This window comes from Scyliorhinus canicula, chromosome 1 (assembly GCF_902713615.1).
Source record: "Scyliorhinus canicula chromosome 1, sScyCan1.1, whole genome shotgun sequence".
Classification (NCBI taxonomy): Eukaryota; Metazoa; Chordata; class Chondrichthyes; order Carcharhiniformes; family Scyliorhinidae; genus Scyliorhinus; species Scyliorhinus canicula.
Genome location: NC_052146.1, coordinates 293,220,010 through 293,238,903, shown reverse-complemented (window position 1 = coordinate 293,238,903; position 18,894 = coordinate 293,220,010). Strand labels below are relative to the sequence as shown.

Below are 18,894 nucleotides of genomic sequence, written 5' to 3'. Positions count from 1 at the left end.
TGGTCCTCGCCCACACTTCTCACACTCCTCTGCCGCCACCTGAAAGAACCCACTCATTCTTGCCAGCATCATATATATCCTGTGGCACCAGGAGGTCGCATTTACCCTTCGTAGCCGCTCATATTCCTCCCTCCTTTTCCTATCCGCATGAACCTCAAACGAGATAATCTCCCCTCGGACCACCAAATTTTAGCGCTTCCCAAAAAGTGGCCGCCGACCCTTCCCCGTTTTGGTTTAATTCTACATAATCTTTAATCACAGCCCATACTTAGTCACAAAACCCGGTGCCAACAACCTTGAATCAAGCCTCCACCCAGGCCTCTGCTCCCAGCCCGATCTAAGCTGAATCTCCAGCCAATGGGGTGCATGGTCCGACATTACTATCCCCGTGTACTCTGCCCCCTCCACCCTGACCAAAATCTCCCGGCTCACCACAAAAAAAATCAATTCTGGAATATACCCTGCACACATGCAACAAAAAAAATGAATACTCCCTTCCCCTTGGGCGCTGGAAATACCACGGGTCCACCATACCCATCTTCTGCACAAAAAACCAGCCCAGCTCCTTTGCCATTCATATCCTACCCATTTACCTGGGGCTCGATCTATTCATCCTATGTATTAACTCCACATGTTAATACTTCTCATAAAATTGACCATCTGTTCCTGTTTAGCACACCGGGCTAAATCGCTGGCTTTGAAAGCAGACCAAGGCAGGCCAGCAGCACGGTTCAATTCCCGTACCAGCATCCCCAGACAGGCGCCGGAATGTGGCGACTAGGGGCTTTTCACAGTAACTTCGTTGAAGCCTACTCGTGACAATAAGCAATTTTCATTTAATTTTCCTGTACCAACCTCGCCGAACAGGCTCCGGAATGTGGCGACTAGGGGCTTTTCACAGTAACTTCATTGAAGCCTACTTGTGACAATAAGCGATTTTCATTTCAATATTTGGGGAAGATGCTTTGTTTTTAAAACTGGAAAATGTTATTTTTTTTTTTCAAAATCCCTTTTTGTTGGAGAACCAAGTTGCCAAGATCAGTCAATTTTTTTTTTGCGCTTTATATACAAAGGGGAAACTAAAACTTTAAACTAAAAGGGAAAATAAGACAGAGAAGACTGGGGTGCAGCTTATTGTGTGTTTGGCTCTGGCAGCTGCTGGCATGTTGAGGCAGAGCTGAGTGGGCTGTGTGCCGAGGATTGCTCGCACTGTTGGTGCTGGGAGGAGGCTGGTGTGAAGTGGAGCCGAGCGGAGGGGGGGTGAAGGGTGGAGTTTGAAGGCTATCCGACCCCGCACGGCCGCCTCTCCCACCCCCGCACGGCCGCCTCTCCCACCCCCGCACGGCTGCCTCTCCGGTCTCTTCCCCAACTCCCACCCCTCCCGGCCGAGAAGGCTCCCTGACCATGGCGGCCGGCCGGCCCTACGACCTGATCATCTTCGGCGCCTCCGGCTTCACCGGCCAGTTCGTGGTGGAGGAGACGGCCCGGGTGGCGTCGGAGGCGGCCGCCCGGCGGGCGCTGAGCTGGACCGTGGCCGGCAGGAACCGCACCAAGCTGGAAGAGGTGCTGGGGCGAGCGGCCAGCGCCCTGGGTGAGTCTCAGGCTTGGGAGGGCCGCAGCCAGGCCCCGGGTTTGCTGGAGGGGGAAAATCACTTCACCCTCTTGGCAGGCCCGTGACAGAAAGCTGGACACTCGGATTATTTTAAAATGGACAAAGGCCTCTCCCTGGCAGCAGCAATGGGAAATGTCTGACCCACTGCTCTATCCACTGGCAAAGTTAATTTGCACATTTGTTTCTGTCAGAGCTGATGTTTTGAGTCAGTTTTCTGCTCCCTTCCCCCCACATCCCAGCACTGACACCATTGTTCAATAAATAAATAAATTTAGAGCACCCAGTTCTTTTTTTTCCCCAATTAAGGGACAAATTACGTGCCCAATTCACCTACCAGGCACATCTTTGGGTTGTGGGGGTGAGACCCACGCAGACATGGGGAGAATGGAGTGAAACACATTGTAAATTTTCCTTTTAGTAGTTTTTTTTTGAGCTACTGGACTCCCAATATTGGACTGGCCATTGATTTCTGTACCTTGAGCAACTGGGCAAAGTTACATTTATTTTTAATATATTTCGTGTGGAGCAAAGATCCCGAGGCACTTAAAACAGTTCGGAGCCAGATCTAAGTAAGAATAGTTGGTGGACTGGGAGAGGTGACCAAAGGTCACTCACTGTTGAAGACGTAGGCTATGAAAAGTGCCATATAAATGCAATTCTTCCTTCAGCAGATTAACAGTGGGGAGAGGTGGGTGGAATTTTCAGTGTGGAGACAAGTGGTTGAAGTAGATCGTTCTAATGAAAGAGGAAAGATGATGCAGTAGGGTGCAAAAACGGAGTCTGCGGTTAAGGATGTAGGGACTCAAGGAGGCTGCAAAAAGGGAAGCAACAGATACAAAATAGAGGTACAGACATTGTTCACAAAATGGATGTTTATTGCCAATTTCGAGTTGCCTTTAAGAAGTGGTCTGCTAACTTTCTTGAAACGCTGCAGTCATTATGATGGAGATACTCCTACGATGGGTGCTGTTTTAAAAAAAAATTTAGAGTACCCAATTCATTTTTTCCAATTAAGGGGCAATTTAGCATGGCCAATCCACCTAGCCTGCACATCTTTGGGTTGTGGGGGCGAAACCCACGCAAACATGGGGAGAATGTGCAAACTCCACATGGACACTGGCCCAGAGCCGAGATTCGAACCTGGGACCTCGGCGCCATGAAAAACAGGGCTAACCCACTGTGCCACCGTGCTGCCCCAATGGGTGCTGTTTGATAGGAAGATCCAGGACTTTGAACCAGTGACGTCAAAGGAAGAGAAAAATATGATTGAAGCAATCCAAAGATGTGCTGCATGACTCTGCCCGAATCAGTATGGGAAATACACCGGTGTCACGTCCTTGGTCAAAGATTTGGAATGGGAATCACAATAGCAAAGGTGGGAGAAAAATAGACCGACTATTCTCTACAAAATGTAAATGGACATCTGGGAATTGACAGAAATATGTACCTGGCGCCCTCTGGGAATGACAAAACACGAGGTAGCCATCCACACAAACTACAAAGACCATTTATTTCTGTGTATCAACAATCTTTCTCCCTAAGGACAATCCTACAGTGGAAAAAGCTACCAAAGGAAATAGTCACAGCCCCATCACTGGAAATCTTGAAGATCGACTTTTAGATTATTTCTATTTAAAGTTTTCATTATCAGGACCAGCATTTTAGCAGGTGATGCCTTGTTTAGTTAGTTAAAGCTGCCTGTATAAATGTTGTGGAATACAGATATTTTCCCTCGCACAAATAGAGCAGAACAGTATATATCCAAATCGAAATGCTGTGTGACTTGGGAGGGAACTTGAAGGTAATGGTGTTCCTATCCACCGGCTGTCCTTGTACTTCTAGCATGTGGAGCCTTGTACTTCTAATTGAAGGAGGTCATGTGTTAGGGAGATGCTGCCGAAGGCTGTGGCTGCTTGCTGCATTGCATTCTGTAGTTAGCTGATGATGTTGCCATGGTAGGATAATGGTGGAAGGAGTGAATATTGGAGCTGATGGAAGGGGTGCCTATTTTTTTTGTTGCAGCTGCACCATTCCAGCAACTGAGAATATTCCATTGTGGTCTGCTTTGTGCCTTGTGAACAGGCTTTTTAGACTGAGGTGATCCATTGCCACAACCCTATTCTCTACATTACATGTAATCACACTATTTGGGATTGTTTTATTTAAAAAGTATTTTTATTAAGGCATTAATAATTTTAACAATTTTAATAACAAGATATCAAAAGAGCAAGATGAACAACACACATCCAACCACCAACAAAACCCAGCCAACATGACTTACCTAAACAACTCCTCAATCCCAATTCCCCACTATTTGGGATCTTTAATGGATAACATGAAAGGATTCCACAGGTACAGGTAAATATTATAATGGGCAGAACGGTGGTGCAGTGGGTAGCACTGCTGCCACACGGCACTGAGGATCTAGGTTCGATCCCGGCTCTGGGTCACTGTGTGGGGTTTGTACATTCTCCCCATGTCTGTGTGGATCTTACCCCCACAACTCAAAAGATGTGCAGGGTAGGTGAATTGGCCACTTTAATTTGCCCCTTAATTGGAAAAAAATGAATTGGGTACTCTAAATTTATTTCAAAAAGTAAGTAAGTGTTATAAAAATATCTTGCTATATTAAACATTTCTCATTTCCCCTCTGAATTTTTGCTAACTCTCTTAATTCTGTGTCTCCTGGTTTGATCACGGTATGGGGAATGAAATCCCAGGCTGGATCTAAGTAGGAGAGCGTCAGCCAGGTCGTTTGTTTACCTTAAAGAAATTAACGGGTGGCATAGTGGTGCAGAGGTTAGCACTGCTGCCTCACGCCGCTGAGGACCCGGGTCACGGTCGGTGTGGAGTTTGCACATTCTCCCTGTTTCTACGTGGGTCTCACCCCCACAACCCAAAACGATGTGCAGGGTAGGTGAGTTGGCCATGCTAAATTGGCCCTTAATTGGAAAAAACGAATTGGATACTCTAAATTTATAATAAAATTCTTTTATTAAAAAAAATCTTTAAGAAGCTAATGAACTAAACCAGGGGTATCAAACTCAAATACACCGTGGGCCAAAATTAAAAAATCGTGACAAGTCGAGGGCCGGACTGGTTCAATGTTTTTTTGCAAAACTTATTGAAATGAACTTATTGAACCTGGAACTAATAAAGCTTAGGTTATTGCCTATAAAAACAACATTAAATATTAAATAAATAAAAAAATTAGTTGCATTTATTTCTTATTGCTTTATCTGGAGCTTTTCCAGAGTAATTTCTAATGAAAACATTTTTCCACAGGCCAACACTTTGTGATTCACACTATACCTGAATAAACTCGGCATCAGCCATATCATACGCCATAGGCGCTTCAATTGCTGGGGCCAGCTTTAATAGTAATTAGATATTATTAGGGCAGCACGGTGGCCTAGTGGTTAGCACAACCGCCTCACAGCGCTGAGGTCCCAGGTTCGATCCCGGCTCTGGGTCACTGTCCGTGTGGAGTTTGCACGTTCTCCCCGTGTCTGCGTGGGTTTCGCCCCCACAACCCAAAAATGTGCAGAGTAGGTGGATTGGCCATGCTAAATTGCCCCTTAATTGGAAAAAATAATTGGCTAATCTAAATTTTAAAAAAAAGTAATTAGATATTATCTTGCGGGCCAAAGATAATTCCACCGCGGGCCGGATTTGGCCCGCGGGCCTTGAGTTTGACATATATGAACGAAACTATCTAATAATTTCAGTCATAATTGTATGGGAACCTTCATGTATGCCCTCCAAGTTCAACAATAAATATGACTATCGCCGTTCCTACACTGTTGCTGGGTCACATTCCTCAAATTCCCATTCTAGCAGCAATGTGGGCATTCCTACAACGAATGGGCTGCAGTAGTTCAAGAAGGCAGCTCACCACTTCCTTTACAAGGGCAATAAATGCTGACCCAGCCAGCGATGCCCACAACACATAAAAGAATGTGTTTTAAAAACATAGCGTTGCTCTTTCTCTGTGGCCCGCAGCTGCAGTCTTTGAAATTCATAATTTCGGCATGATCGCATAGCAGAAGGATAACTGGACTTGTTATCCTCATTTTTAAAACAATAGTTGTGTTGTCTGCAATACAGTTGAAATATTCTTTTATTGGCAGTAATGCCAAATCATAAATAACCATTTTGGTTTTAGATATAATTAGATTAATTTATAATTCCCAGCTGCAAATTGTTATTTTGTATGCATTTATATTCTGGAGTAGGGTGGAGGACTGTGTCAAAGGCCACAGCCAGAGTTGTTTTACATCCACTTGGATGTTTTTCAAGTCTAGGGGAGCTTGCCTCCCCATGTCATAGGGTGTCAACCAATGCACAAAAAAGACTGAATTTAGAAATGCAATAGTGTAGAATAATAAGCTTGCTTGTTGTGTCCTGTCTTGTTCTTTCAAACCTGTTTTAATTATGGATTGCTTATTCCCCACCCTTGAATTAGTAAAGAAAATGTTTTGCTGGTTTAACATTATAACGGGTGTATGCATTTATTTCAAAGGGAATGGAGTATAAAATAGGAACGTCTTGTTAAAACTACACAAGGTGCTAGTTAGACTGGTTAGACTACTGTGTCCCCTTATCTAAGGAAAGATATACAGTCATTGGAGGCAGTCAAAGAAGGTTCACTGCGTTGATCCCGAGTATGGAGGGATTTTCTTATGAGGAGAGGTTGAGTAGGTTGGGCCTGTACTTATTGGAGTTTAGAAGAATGAGAGGTGACCTTATTGAGACACATAGGATTCTCTGGGGACTTGACAGTGTGGATGCTGAGAGGATGTTACCCCTTGTGGGACAGTATAGGACCAGAGGGCATAATCTCAGAGTAAGGGATCACCCAGTTAAGTCAGAGATCAGGAGGAATTTCTTCTCTGAGGGTAGTGGATTTTCTCATAGAATCATAGAATTTACAGTGCCATTCGGCCCATCGAGTCTGCACCGACTCACCCTACCGAAGCCCACACTTCCACCCTGTCCCCATAACCCAGTAACCCCACCCAACACTAAGGGCAATTTTGGACACTTAAGGGCAATTTAGCATGGCCAATCCACCTAACCTGCACATCTTTGGACTGTGGGAGGAACCGGAGCACCCGGAGGAAACCCACGCAGACACAGGGAGAACATGCAGACTCCACACAGACAGTGACCCAAGCCGGGAATCGAACCTGGGACCCTGGAGCTGTGAAGCAATTGTGCTAACCATTGTGCTACCGTGCTGCCCCAATCTGCGGGATTCTTTTTTTTAAAATAATTTTTATTGAGAAATTTTGATTTTATACAACAATAACGCACCTTAGTAAAATACCGAAAATAACAATATTAACAATCATATACATTCGCCCCATCCCCATGAACAACCCAGCATTTTAACAACAACGCAAATTAACACACTATAAAGTTACAGAATAAACACTACAATAATGCAACCCCCCCCCGGGTTGCTGCTGCTATTGACCCAGTTACCTATCTCTGAGCCAGGAAGTCCAGAAAAGGCTGCCATCGTTTATAGAACCCTTGTACTGATCCTCTCAGGGCAAATTTGACCTTTTCCAATTTTATAAATCCCGCCATGTCACTGATCCAGGTCTCCACGCTTGGGGGCCTCGCATCCTTCCACTGTAGCAGAATCCTTCGACGGGCTACTAGGGACGCAAAGGCCAGGACCCCGGCCTCTTTCGCCTCCTGCACTCCCGGCTCCACCCCAACCCCAAAAATCGCGAGTCCCCACCCTGGCTTGACCCTGGATCCAACCACCCTCGACACCGTCCCCGCCACCCCCTTCCAGAATTCTTCCAGTGCTGGGCATGCCCAGAACATATGGGCGTGGTTCGCAGGACTCCCCGAACATCTGGTGCACCTGTCCTCACCCCCGAAGAACCTACTCATCCTAGTCCCGGACATGTGGGCCCGGTGCAGCACCTTAAATTGGATGAGACTAAGCCTCGCACATGAGGAGGAAGAGTTGACTCTCTCCAAGGCCTCCGCCCAAGTCCCGTCCTCTATCTGCTCCCCGAGTTCCTCCTCCCATTTAGCCTTCAGCTCCTCCACTGACGACTCCTCCACCTCCTGCATTACCTTATAGATGTCAGACACCTTCCCCTCTCCTACCCACACCCCCGAAAGCACTCTGTCCATCGTCCCCTGCGAGGGCAGCAAAGGTGAATCCCTCTACCTGTCGCCTAGCAAACGCCTTTACCTGCAGGTATCTGAACATGTTCCCCTGGGGAAGGCCAAATTTATCTTCCAGTTCCCCCAGGCCCGCAAACCTCCCGCCAATAAACAGGTCCCATCTGCGGGATTCTTTACCACAGAGGACTGTAGAGGTTGCGTGGTTAAGTTTGTTCAAGGCTGAGATAGACAGATTTTTAATCAGTAATGGAATCGAGGTTTATGTGGGATAAGGCAGGAAAGTGGAGTTGAGGATTATCATAGCAGATCAGACACAACCTCATTGAATGGTGGAGCATAATCGATTTGCTGAATGAAATGAAAATCACTTATTGTCACAAGTAGGCTTCAATGAAGTTACTGTGAAAAGCCCCTAGTTGCCACATTCCGGTGCCTGTTCGGGGAGGCTGGTACGGGAATTGAACCATGCTACTGGCCTGCCTTGGTCTGCTTTCAAAGCCAGCGATTTAGCCCAGTGTGCTAAACCAGCCCAATGGTCGAGCCTACTTTACTCCTACATCTTATGCTCAATGATGTGGAGATACTGGCGTTGGACTGGGGTGAGCACAGTAAGAAGTCTTACAACACCAGGTTAAAGTCCAAAAGATTTGTTTTGAATCACTAGCTTTCAGAGCACAGCTACTTAGGTGAATCATTCATCTGAGGAAGGAGCTGCGCTCCAAAAGCTAGTGATTCGAAACAAACCTGCTGGACTTTAACCTGGTGTTGTAAGACTTCTTACTTATGGTCAAAGTATGTAAGAATACACCAACAAAGCAAAGTTGTGCAGTACATTTCTTTTTATAAAATTTAGAGTACCCAATTAATTTTTTCCATTTAAGGGGCAATTTAGCATGGCCAATCCACCTACCCTGCACATTTTTGGGTTATGGGGCGAAACCACCCAAACACGGGGAGAATGTGCAAACTTGATACGGTCAGTGACCCAGAGCCGGGATCGAACCTGGGACTCGGCGCCGTGAGGCAGCAGTGCTAACCCACTGCGCCAGTGCAGTACATTTCTTTCTTTTTTTTTTAATAAACAATTTTATTGAGGTAGTTTTTGGCTTTATAAACAGTTACAGACATCATCAGAAAGAAAGCAAAAAAGGCAAAAATGTGCAAACATCCACGTACTTTCAATACTTCCATCGTAACATATTGCACAAGCCCGCTCCTCTCCCACCGGTACTACCCACCATATTTTCCCTCCTACTCTACTCTACCCCCCCCCCCCCCCCCCCCAACGCTCACTCTCCCGCAAAGAAGTCAATAAATGGTTGCCACCTCCGGGCGAATCCCTGCACAGATCCCCTCAAGGCGAACTTAATTTTTTCCATACCCAGGAAACTCGACATGTCCGCAAGCCACCACTCAGTCTTCGGGGGCTTTGAGTCCCTCCACGCCAATAGTATTCGTCGCCGGGCTATCAGGGAAGCAAAGGCCAAAACATCGGCCTCTTTCTCCCCCTGGACCCCCGGGTCTTCCGAAACCCCAAAAATTGCCACCCCTGGACTCATCACCACCCTTGTTTTTAGCACCCGGTACATGACCCCCGCAAAACCCTCCCAGTACCCCCTCAGCTTAGGGCATGCCCAAAACATGTGAACGTGGTTCGCTGGTCCTGACGCGCACCTAGCGCATTTGTCCTCTATCAGTGCAGTACATTTCTAAGGGGGACTAATACTTGATATGTTCCAGTAAAATTAAGTATACAACATTTAGTTACAGAGAGAAATATTACTTTTGTCTCATTTGTAAAATAATAATGTTCTTGTTTCAGGAATTCCAGAACTAAAGTCTAAAGAATATATTATCTGTGATATAAATGATCCACTCTCGCTTGATGCAATGTGCCAGCAGGGGTCGGTGATCCTGAACTGCGTGGGACCAGTATGTATACATTTGAGGACAGAAGCAGGAAATCTGTCTCGTCTTTTGGAGCAGTATAGTCCTGTCAATTTTAAGAATGTATTTGCAGATCGTTTCAGAGTAATCAATTAAGTATTGTTGCGCAATATTTAAAATACCAAATGTTTTACTCTAGAGGGAGGTGACATTTTTCTGAAGTTTGATAGTATTTAAAATATTGTCAGCAAAAACTATAATTTGTACATTCCAGTACATATGTAGCCAACTTAACATTTACACAAGTTTAGGTAAAGTTTGTTAGAATTCATGGGTACTGAAATAATGCGTAAAATCTCATAGATATAGACAGCAAGATAATGCAGTGTCTAGACTTTAAGCGCAGTTAAATCTTAATATCTCAATATATGTTACACTCTCATTTGGATAAGATTTGCTTAATAAAAACTAAAGAGTAGAACTAAATTGTCTTGTATTAGAAAATCAGTATGATATTACTCCGTGCTGGTTCCATTAAAAGCCAAATTAAACAAAATGTGTGTTTTAATTAGATTTAATGGGTTCGATCTTAGCCCGAAGATTGATAATTTAATCATTATGTAACATAACCAGCAGGAAATAGCGTGGAGCCCGCACTTGTATGGAAGTTAAACTATTTTTAACATATACACCGTCGTTTCTAATAGCTCAGAATAAAATCTGTCATTTTGCACATGAAGCACACTTAAAAAGCTGAAGTTGCTGGTAACTGAACCCAGACTGTCTTGTTATTAGTACAGGTTTTTTGGTGAGCCAGTGGTGAAGGCCTGCATTGAAAATGGAACCCACTGTGTTGATGTTAGTGGTGAACCCCAGGTATTGATACTTTTCTCTTTTAAGAAATGGCCAGATAGTAATTGCATAATTTTCTAGTAAAAAGCTGTTTTATATGCGTTTCTCAGAAAGGTTTCAATATTTTCCAAATACGCCGTTGAATTTTTGTATCTTTCGCCATCATAAATCTGCAGACATTACAGATGTTAGTTACCATGTATGATTAAAGGTTACAATTCCTTTGAACTTCATCAGTTATTATATTTCACATTAGTTAATTGAAAGTGAAAATCTGAAGTACTGGTTGGACTTAATGACAAAAATCTTCCAAACTGATTAAGGTACACAAACTTTGACCAGCCAAATGCCCATGTGATCAGTTACCTTTGCTGTGGTTATCGGAGGTATAATGTTTGTAATAGCTCAAAATCTGATGTATTATTGCTCACCTTGTGACTGTGGAACAGTATTTTATAGAAAGAGTACTGAAAATCATAAATAAAATAGAAAATGCTGGAAATGTACACTTAAAGAATGAAAGTGGATTAGCTATTTGTGTAGGAACCCTTCATCAGAATGCCCAGTTCTGATGGAGATTGTACCCAAAACAACTTGTTCCTTTCACTCCTCAGACATTGGCCAAGTGTGCATTCCTGCAAAACCAATTTCGGTGGACTGGACGCTATCTGGATGTCCAAAAAGCAGGTCTTGTTTTCTCAACACTGAAATGGCAGAGCAGGGGGTGAAATAGGAAAGAAAAGGAAGCAAATCCTGCACTCCGAAACCACTATCTCGTGGGGCGTCCTGCCCCATGTATCCAAAGATCTGTGGGTTGAAAATCGGCTTGTTTAGTCACATGGAGACCCATGTTAGAAACTTGAGACCCGTAGACAAATCAAATCGAGGGAAAACCGTTGTGTGTTTCTAATATTTCCTCACACATGGGCAGTGATATATCATTAGTTGAGAAACTATAATGAAAATGTTTTGTTTGCTTGAACATTAATTACGTTTGGTGTAGAGATGCTCTGTGGTTTCAGTAGCTTGTCTGGATGTCTATTGAAGCTGCGTGATGTTGTCCATTAGCAGGTAAGATTGAAAACAAAACCACTTTCTCATAAAGCAGGCCAGTCAGTACAGAAAAGCATTGGAATAACATTTTGGGTGGGACCCTTCATCAGAATTCTAATTTGGCCCCTCTTGAAATGTTAACTTGTGTTTCTCTTTCAAATACTGTGCATTTCCAGAATCTTCAATGAAATGATATAGCTGAGAGTAGATTTAATTTAGATTTGTCGCATGTACCGAGGTACAGTGAGAAGTATTGGTCTGCGTACAATCCAGGCAGATGGTTCCATATATGCGAAACATAGGACGCATGATAAATACACAAATGTAAATACATAGACATCGAGTGAAGCATACGGAATGTAGTGCTACTGTTATGGGCCAGGGTTTAGAGAACCCCAAAGTGTACCATGGAGTTCACCTGACCCTCAACTTTTAATCGATTGTGGTATGGGGAGCATACGGCCCACTCTACAGGTGTGGTACAGCAGAAATGGAAAGGTATTTTTTAAAGCAAAGCAATGTTTATTCTATGAACTCAAGTTAACCTTTTTAAAACATACAGTGAACATCTTAGCAACCATCAATTCAAATACAACCCCCAAAGAATACAACACTAAGTAATCCTTAATAACTTTCCAAACAACATCCAGAAGACAAAAGAAGCACCTTTTAACAGAAGCATATTGGGTTTACATTCACTACTGAAAACATTTCTAATTCTGAATTCACCAAATGATCAAGAGATAGTCTTTTCATGGCAGAGAGATCAACAGTACACCTGCTCTGTCTGGCTTCAGCTCCAACACTGAAAACGAAACTAAAACACACCCTGCAGCAAACAGCCTAAAACGAAAGTAAAAAGCTGACAGACAGCCCAGCTCCACCCACACTCTGACATCACTGATAAACACCCATTTCTTTAAGGTACATATCTTAAACACCCATTTCTTAAAGGTACTCTCAAATGACGCTACACAGTAGAGAAGATGTGTGGAGAGATCACTTCAGTCGATAATAGGATAATTCGGAAGTCTGGTAACAGCAGGGAAGAAGCTGTTTTTGAATCTGTTGGTGCATGTTCTCAGACATTGTATCTCCTACCTGAAGGAAAAGATTGGAAGAGAGAATAACCCAGGTGGGAGTGGTCTGCCCACTTTCCCAAGGCAGCGTGAGGTGTAGACAGAGTCAATGGATGGGAGGCGGGTTTGTGTGATGGACTGGGCTGTGTTCATGACTCTGTAGTTGGGCGAAGCAGTTGCCACGCCAAGTTATGATGCCAAATAGGATGCTTTCTATGGTGCATCTGTAAAAATTGGTAAGAGTCAACATGGACATGCCGAATTTCCTGAGGAAGTATAGGCGCTGTTGTGCTTTCATGGTAGTAATGTCGATATGGGTGGACTAGAACAAATTGTTGGTGATGCTTACACCTAGGAATTTGAAGCTGTCACCCATCTCCACCGCGGCACCATTGATGTAGACAGGAGCGACTACTACACTTTGCTTCCTGAAGTCAATGACCAGCTTCTTAGTTTTGCAAACATTTAGGGAGAGATTGTTGTCGTTGCACCATGCCATTAGGTTTTCTATCTCCCTCCTGTTTGAGATCTCACCCACTATGGCAGTGCCATCATCAAACTTGTAGGAGTCGAATTTTGCCACACAGTTGTATGCGTATAAGGAGTATAGTAAGAAGTCTTACAACACCAGGTTAAAGTCCAACAGGTTTGTTTCAAACACGAGCTTTCGGAGCACGGCTCCTTCTTCAGGTGAATGGAAAGGCTTGTTCCAGAAATGTTTATATAGACACAGTCAGAGATGCCCCGGAATGCGAGCACCTGCAGGCAATCAAATCATCAAAGATGCAGAGAGAGAGGTCCTTTCGGGATCTTGTCTGCTTTTTTGAATCTTTGTAGAAACTGAATGTCAGTGTCTATATGCGCGATCTTCCTGGAGATCCTCTCCACTTTGAGCCGGCAGTTTGCGGTGTCAATGGTAGCCATGATGTGGAGATGCCGGCGTTGGACTGGGGTGAGCACAGTAAGAAGTCTTACAACACCAGGTTAAAGTCCAACAGGTTTGTTTCAAACACGAGCTTTCGGAGCACGGCTCCTTCTTCAGGTGAATGGAAAGGCTTGTTCCAGAAATGTTTATATAGACACAGTCAGAGATGCCCCGGAATGCGAGCACCTGCAGGCAATCAAATCATCAAAGATGCAGAGAGAGAGGTCCTTTCGGGATCTTGTCTGCTTTTTTGCATCTTTGTAGAAACTGAATGTCAGTGTCTATATGCGCGATCTTCCTGGAGATCCTCTCCACTTTGAGCCGGCAGTTTGCGGTGTCAATGGTAGCCATGATGTGGAGATGCCGGCGTTGGACTGGGGTGAGCACAGTAAGAAGTCTTACAACACCAGGTTAAAGTCCAACAGGTTTGTTTCAAACACGAGCTTTCGGAGCACGGCTCCTTCTTCAGGTGAATGGAAAGGCTTGTTCCAGAAATGTTTATATAGACACAGTCAGAGATGCCCCGGAATGCGAGCACCTGCAGGCAATCAAATCATCAAAGATGCAGAGAGAGAGGTCCTTTCGGGATCTTGTCTGCTTGTCAACCTGGTGTTGTAAGACTTCTTACTGTGCTCACCCCAGTCCAACGCCGGCATCTCCACATCATAAGGAGTATAGTAGGGGGCTACGTACGCAGCCTTGCTGGGCCCCGGTATTGAGGACTATCATGGAGGAGATGTTGTTGTTTATTCTTATTGATTGTGGTCTATGGGTCAGGAAGCCGAGGATCCAGTTGCAGAGGGAGGAGCCAAGTCCTAGGTTTTGGAGCTTTGATATGAGCTTGGCTGGGATTATGGTGTTGAAAATGGAGCTGAGTCAATAAATAGGAGTGTGACGTAGGAGTCCTTGTTGTCGAGATGCTCCAGGGATGAGTGTAGGACCAGGGAGATAGCGCCTGACCGGTTGTGGTGGTATGTGAATTGCAGTGAATCAAAGCAGTTTGGAAGTATGGAGTTGATGTGTCTCATGACTAATCTCGCGGAGTAACTTTCCAAATAAAACAAAAGCAAAACTTGCAATGTTTTGTCATTCACAGTTTTTGGAAGGCATGCAACTGAAATATGACCATCAAGCTGCTGAAAAAGGAGTATATATAGTTGGAAGCTGTGGGTTTGATTCAATTCCAGCCGATATGGGTATACTGTATACCAGGAACCAGTTGAAAGGTAATTTGCAATCAGTAATTTACAGATGATAAACTCTACAACTTTGGCAATCCAAATATTATAGAGCACCCAAATTCTTCAATGTCATTTAAACACATTTTGATCCTTACACCATTTGTGAATTTTGAACCATATATCATTTTATAATGTATTTTGTTGATGCACCAATGCATTGTATATCTCAACTGAATGCTGCTTCTATATTCAGTGTCAAATTAATTTCTAAGACAAATGCCAGAAACAAGGTAGACTTTTCTGGTAATGAACAATTCTAAGTGTCAAGTGTAATCTTCCGCTTGCTGGAATGTAACCACATGTGCACACATGGATGTTCTTTTAAAATCATGGTGTTAATCAATAACGTAGCGTAATAGTGCCAAATTGCCCGTTGGAGATTTTTGAGTCCCATGTTCAAATGCAAATGATAGTTGACTTGAGTGTACATCAGGTAATTAGTTGCTGAAGGAAGATGAGCCCAGTGGTGAAAGAAGAAAGGTATTCAGCTGGCAAAAAACATTGCTGATGTGCCAACTTGAGTTGTACTTCAACACAGGGAACCATCTGGATGCTGAGCATCTTTTGGCAAAGGCTGTAATGGTAACATGTATCTGCCAGCCTTCAACCGGGTTCCCTGGGAGAGTAACCTGAAACGTACAACTAGGGTAACCTTCTGAAGAAGCCAGTACCCAACTTGGTATCTGTTTGGACTACCACAGTGTAATCCAATATTAATCTATCTACTTTTTAAATAATCTGATGTATGTCCAGATGAAAGATCCCAGTTCAGGCAAACCAAGCTGATCTAATTTCTGTGGACACCTGGAGAATAGTTTAATCATTAGTTTAAATTAAAAATTAATGTAACCTTTAATTTCCAATGATTTCTTAATCACTTGGTTCTAGTTCTACATTGCATAAAAATCCACTTCTGGAGATGCGCGGAATTCTGTTAGGCACCCAGGTAAGATTATTTGGATAACTGGGATATAGAATTCCTTCCATCATTGGAAAAGGGAATGGGATGGCGGGTAGTGTCTTGAGATGGATAGAAAGCTGGTTAGCAGACGGGAAGCAAAAAGTTGGAATAAGTGGGTCTTTTTCTGATTGGCAGGCAGTGACTAGTGGGGTACCGCAAAGATCTGTGCTAGGACCCCAACTCTTCATATTGTGTATTAATGATTTAACGAGGGAACTAAATGTATTATCTCCAAATTTGCAGCTGGTACAAAGTTGGGCGGGAGGGTGAGCTGTGAGGAGGATGCAGAGATTCTTCAGCGGGATTTGGAGAGGTCGAGTGCGTGGGCTCATGCTTGCTAGATGCAGTATAATGTGGATAAATGTGAGGTTATTCGCTTCAGCAGCAAAAATAGGAAGGCGGATTATTATTTGAACGGTGTAAATTGAGAGAGGTGGATACTCAGCGAGACCTTGATGTCCTCGTGCATCAGTCGCTGAAAGTAAGTGTGCAGGCAGTAAAGAAGACAAATAGTCTGCTGACCTTCATAGCGAGAGAACTTGATTATAGGAATAGAGTGTTTTACTACAATTGTATCGAGCATTGGTGATGCCACATCTGGAGTATTGTAAACAGTTTTAGTGTCCTTATCTAAGAAATTATGTTCTTGCTATGGTGAGAGTGCAGTTGTCTGATTTTCCACTGGCTTATCAATCACAGTAGGCATCACTCCCACCTGCGATCCAGCTATATCATTACCCAAGATAAACTGTATTCCTGGACAACGTAGTTTCTCTATTACTCCTACTACCACTTCACCACTCTTCACTGGACTTTCCAACTTTACCCTTATATAATGGAACACTACTCTTCTCACCCTGAATTCCACATATTACCACCTTTTCTGGCAATATTTTTCCCAAACTACATAACTCCTCATCTCTTACCATTAAAGATCTCTTACCCGTATCTCTTAAAATTGTGACTTCTTTACCTGCTCCTCCTGATACACATAAGTAAACTTTACCCACACAAGTAAATTCTTTAAAGAGATCTGGCACCTTCTTATCAATCATCTCTTGATCAGGCTGTACAATCTTTTGCATCTCCTTCGCTTCACGTGGGCTTTCATTTACCACTTTAACAAACCCTACTGTCTTATCCTGTTTTACCATATCAGCCTTCCCAGTGCTTTTCTTCCACCACTGACTTTACAAAGCCTAGTTTATTACAGTGAAAACATTTTAAACTTTTCATGTCTCTTCCACCCTCCTGGATTTCTTTTGTAATCTAAGGTACACTCTCCTTATTATCTCCCATCAGATTACCTTCACCTTTACCACTTAAGTATTTCTCATGTCCCCAGTTTCTATCCCTCGTAGGCTGAAACTGATGTCGGAAACCAAGCTTTGATTTATGAACTAATTCATAATCATCTGTCATTTCTGCTGCTAACCTTGCAGTTTTAACCGTCTGCTTTTCAACATGAGTTCTCACAACATCAGGAATTGAATTTTTAAACTCCTCCAAAAGCATAAGTTCTCTGAGAGCTTCATACGTTTGGTCTATTTTCAAAGCCCTTATCCACCTATCAAAATTACTCTGTTTGATCCTTTCAAACTCCATGTATGTTTGACCAAATTCTTTCCTTAAATTTCTAAACCTTTGTCTGTAAGCATCAGGCACTAGTTCATATGCACCTAAGATGGATTTTATCACCTGCTCATACGTCCCAGATACCTCCTCCAATAGTGATGCAAACACTTCACTAGCCCTACCTACCAGCTTTTTTTGAATCAGTAAAACCCACATGTCCTGTGGCCATTTTATTTGTTTAGCTACCTTCTCAAATGAAATGAAAAACGCTTCTACCTCCTTCTCATCAAACCTTGGCACTGCGTGGATATATTTAAATAGATTCCCACCAAGCCTTCGATTATGACGCTCTTTCTCACTATCCTCATTACTATCATCCAACTGTACGTTTCCCTTTATGTCCGCCAATTTTAACTGACTGTCATGTTTCATGGACATTTTCTGAAGTTCAAACTCTCTCTCTTTATCTTTTTCCCTGATCTGTATCTCCCTTTCACTTTCTTTTTGTTCTGCTAGGGCTATTCTTTCTGTTTTCCTTTCTTCTCTTTTTCTTTTTCCTCTCTCTCTCTTTCTTATTCAAGCTGCTTTAAATTTTTTCTCATGTTTCATTTGTTTAATTTGTAACTGAATTTTTGCTATTTCCAATGAGTCAAACTGTATCTCGGGCAATTTTAAATGCTTAGCCACCGCTATAATTACCTCACCTTTTCACATTTTGTCAGGTAATGTTAAGTGCAATGTTTTTGCCAACTCTGAAAGCCTGTTTTTAGTCTCTGTCCATAAGTATGCAGATACGAAACAATTAGAACTAAGTTGCATATTAAAGATGGACAGCTTGCTGTCAAATTTAACCCAAACCTATTGATTACAATTTGAAAGTCATTTAAAAGGCAATTCATAAACAATTTGAAGCTTTCAAAGAATCATAGAAATTATCTTCTTGCTTAGGCAAACAGCTCGCATAACTTTTAAAAGTCAAAGTCTAAAAATGAAATATGAATACAGGGAGACAGTGAATAGTTCAGATCAAAGTATGAATGATTCAAGAAAGAGAGAGAGAAATAAATCCAGCTAATGATCCAGCTCCAGCTTCAACACCTAAAAATGGCCGAACAAAACTTACATCTATACTGTTTCATATCTGTCTTAAGCCATCTAATCACACCCCAATATAATCCTAATTGGTTTGGGTTAAATTTGACAGCAAGCTGTCCATCTTTAATATGCAACTTAGTTCTAATTGTTTCGTATCTGCATACTTATATATGTTAAAGAATGCGATATTGTGCTGTTATCAAGGCCAGTTTGAACTGGTCTTTTGCTGGCTTAGCTGTTATAACAATAGAGCCTTCATGTTACCTTGTCATGCCATGCTGTTGCTATGGATCCTGCTCTGTCCTTGGACACTGTCTTTAAAAATGTATTCATTAAATCAGTTAAAGTGTTATGCTGTGTCATGCTGTTTTGTAAACTATTATGTTTTGAGATGAAAACTGGGGCTTAATATTTATCCTAAATAACTATCCTCTACCTATTAGGTGTGTCAGGCAACAGTT

General features: G+C 42.9%; 1 protein-coding gene across 1 annotated transcript in view; it reads left to right on the top strand.

The window, feature by feature from the left end:
• Window positions 1–1,147: 1,147 nt before the first annotated feature.
• sccpdha.1 (saccharopine dehydrogenase a, tandem duplicate 1) overlaps window positions 1,148–18,894 on the top strand; it is a 38,703-nt gene continuing 20,956 nt past the window's right edge. The window contains exons 1-5 of the mRNA XM_038815418.1: window positions 1,148–1,289; window positions 1,336–1,591; window positions 9,588–9,697; window positions 10,448–10,528; window positions 14,658–14,787. Of these exons, the coding sequence (XP_038671346.1) occupies window positions 1,405–1,591; window positions 9,588–9,697; window positions 10,448–10,528; window positions 14,658–14,787 (508 nt within the window). The 5' untranslated portion in view covers window positions 1,148–1,289; window positions 1,336–1,404. The remainder of the gene's footprint in view (window positions 1,290–1,335; window positions 1,592–9,587; window positions 9,698–10,447; window positions 10,529–14,657; window positions 14,788–18,894) is intronic.